Source organism: Nicotiana tabacum, chromosome 7, assembly GCF_000715075.1.
Source record: "Nicotiana tabacum cultivar K326 chromosome 7, ASM71507v2, whole genome shotgun sequence".
Lineage (NCBI taxonomy): Eukaryota > Viridiplantae > Streptophyta > Magnoliopsida > Solanales > Solanaceae > Nicotiana > Nicotiana tabacum.
The window spans coordinates 28,006,355-28,009,101 of record NC_134086.1 but is presented as its reverse complement, the minus strand read 5'-3'; the positions used below and the strand labels follow the sequence as shown (position 1 = coordinate 28,009,101).

The following is a 2,747-nucleotide window of genomic DNA, read 5'->3' as shown; positions in this document are numbered from 1 at the left end:
TACTATAGGGTCATGCCGTTCAGGCTGAAAAATGCAAGTGCTATCTATCAAAGATTGGCCACAAAAATGTTCAAAGATCAGCCTGGCAAGAACATGGAGGTATATATTGATGACATACTGGTCAAATCCATAAGGGCGGAGGACCATATCAACCAGAGATTTACGCGTATAGCATAGCCGCGGGAACGTTTTTGGGCTTCTTAATGTCACAACAAGTGATTGAAGTCAACCCAGACCAAATCAAAGTTATCGAAGGGATACTAGAGCAACTGACTGCTAAGAAGCAAGTCCAAAGGTTGACTGGTCGAATCGCCACCCTAGTGAGATTTATCCCGCGGTCATCCGATAGATGTCACAGATATTTCAGCGCACTCAAAAAGGATAACGGTCTTGAGTGGACGCCCGATTGCGTACAAGTTATGCGAGAGCTAAAGGCATATCTATCATCACCACCTTTGTTATCAAAGCCTAAACCCGGGGAACACCTCCTCGTATACCTTGCCGTCTCCGAACTGGTAGTAAGTGCAGTCCTGATCCGCGAAAGTAAAGGTACGCAATCTCCCATTTATTACATTAGCAAAACACTCGTTGACGAAGAGACGAGGTACCCATACCTCTAGAAATTGGCCCTGGCACTAGTCGTAGCTTCACCAAAGCTTAGACCCTATTTCCAGTGTCATCATATCTTGGTCGTTACCATTTCCTCTAAGAAGCATTTTACATAAACCTAAATTTTTGGGGAGACTGGCCAAGTCAACCATCGAGCTAAGCGAGCACAATATCACATATCAGCTGCGAACAGTGATAAAGTCGCAAGTGCTCGCCGACTTTGTCGCAGACTTCATTACGAAGATAATGCCTGAGGTCGAGAAGGAAGCCATCCAAGCTTCCCTCCAAACACAAGATCTTTGGGTCCTATACAGCGACAGTGCATCCAATGCTTCCAGATTCGGACTGGGAGTCATACTCGAGGTCCCTACCAGCAAAGTAATTTGCCAGTCCATAAGGTGCCCAGATATGACTAACAAAGATGCTGAGTATGAGGCCGTAATTGCAGGATTGAGACCAGCACTAAAGTATGGGGTGAAGCGGTTGAAGCTCCATTGTGATTCACAGCTCGTAGTCAATCGAGTCACAATGACATTCCAAATCAAAGAACAAAGGTTACAAAAATATCAAAATGAGATCTATAAGTTATTGCCCAAGTTTGACAAATGCTAGCTTGACCAGATCCTGCATTCTTAGAATGTCAAAGCGGACGGCCTCGCCAAATTGGCCGGAACCACCAAAAGCATCACGATCGAGGATAAAAGTATAGTCCATCTCCTCAAGTCATCGTTAGACTGAATCGAGGTAAGATCTATAAGTTTAACTTAGGATTGGTGCAATTGTATTATCGCCTACCTGCAGGACGGCACACTCCCAAACGACAAAAAGGAAGCCAAAAAACTAATAATGTAGGCAGCCAGATACAACCTCTTCCATAGCGACCTATACAAGAGGACATACGGTGGCCCTCTAGCGTAATGTTTGGGGCCAAATCAAACCCAGCGCATCCTCTAAGAAATCTATGAAGGCCATTGCGATGCTTATTCTGGCGATCGAGCGCTCGTCAGGTGTCTCATACGGGCAGGATATTACTAGCCCACCATGAAAAAGATGCCTCAGAATTTGTGAAGAAATGCGAACAATCTCAGAAATACACCCCAATAATTCACCAAGCAGACAAACATCTTCACTCAGTCACCTCTCCATGTTTGTTCATCAAGTGGGGAATGGACATCGTGGATCCCCTCCCAGCAGGGCGAGGTAATGTACGATTTCTCTTTAGTTTTAACTAATTGTTTCTCTAAATGGGTGGAAGCAGGAGCATTTGCCCAAATACGCGAACAAGAGGTAGTCACCTTTATATGGAAAAACATTATCTGCCGATTTGGCCTACCCAAAGAGATCAGCTGCGACAATGGACCCCAGTTTACGGGAAAGAAAACTATTGAATTCTTCGAGAAATGGCATATTAAGAGGATACTTTCAACCCCGTATCACCCAGCGGGTAACAGGTGTGAGCACGTGACTTTTTCCCTATATGTATTACTCCAACAAATTCAAAACAAAATAATTTCTTTCAGTGTTTGCAATTTTGTTGGATTTCGTGGCATTTTCTGTTAATTATTTGCATTTGTCTGTGCATGTTTATTTTATTTAATTCATGAAAAATACAAAAATATGTTACATCTGCATTTAGGATTTAATTTTATATTTTTAGATTAATTAGTAAATTAGTTTGTTTATAAAAAATGAAAGTCACAAAAAATATAATTCATTTTGCATTTTTACTTTTAAATTTTGAATTTTATAATTTTGCTTTAAATTTAGGATTTAATTAATTATTGTAAATACCATGATGAGTGATTAATCTAATTGGGTAGGTTAATTTAGTTTAAAAATTATTATTAATTAATTTAGGTTTTATTTTAATTTTGAAAAGAAAAGAATTTTGAAATTGAAAATGAAAAGAAAGAAATGAAGATCTAGGCTAAGACCCATTCAATTGTCCCCAGCCCAAACGAAATTACCCAATACCCTGCCCAAACCCACGCCTTGACCCGGTCGGTTCCCTCCCCAAACTAAACGACGCCGTTTCAATAAGTATCAATCTGAGTCGTTGATCTCCCCTTGATCAAACGGCTCAGAACTGAAGCCCCAGGGGTATTTAACTGTCCGAAAAACCTTCCCACCCTCAAAAT

The 2,747-nt window shown here is 41.1% G+C and overlaps 1 protein-coding gene across 1 annotated transcript; it reads left to right on the top strand.

Annotated features, from left to right (window-relative positions):
- The first annotated feature begins 855 nt into the window (after positions 1-855).
- Positions 856-1,221, top strand: LOC142162030 (uncharacterized). The gene has a single exon (XM_075218332.1). It carries the CDS (start codon positions 856-858, stop codon positions 1,219-1,221), a length of 366 nt encoding a protein of 121 aa, XP_075074433.1.
- The last annotated feature ends 1,526 nt before the right edge of the window (positions 1,222-2,747 follow it).

Excerpts from the sequence above, each read along its gene's own strand:
- LOC142162030 (XM_075218332.1), top strand. The coding sequence starts at position 856 with ATGCCTGAGGTCGAGAAGGAAGCCATCCAAGCTTCCCTCCAAACACAA.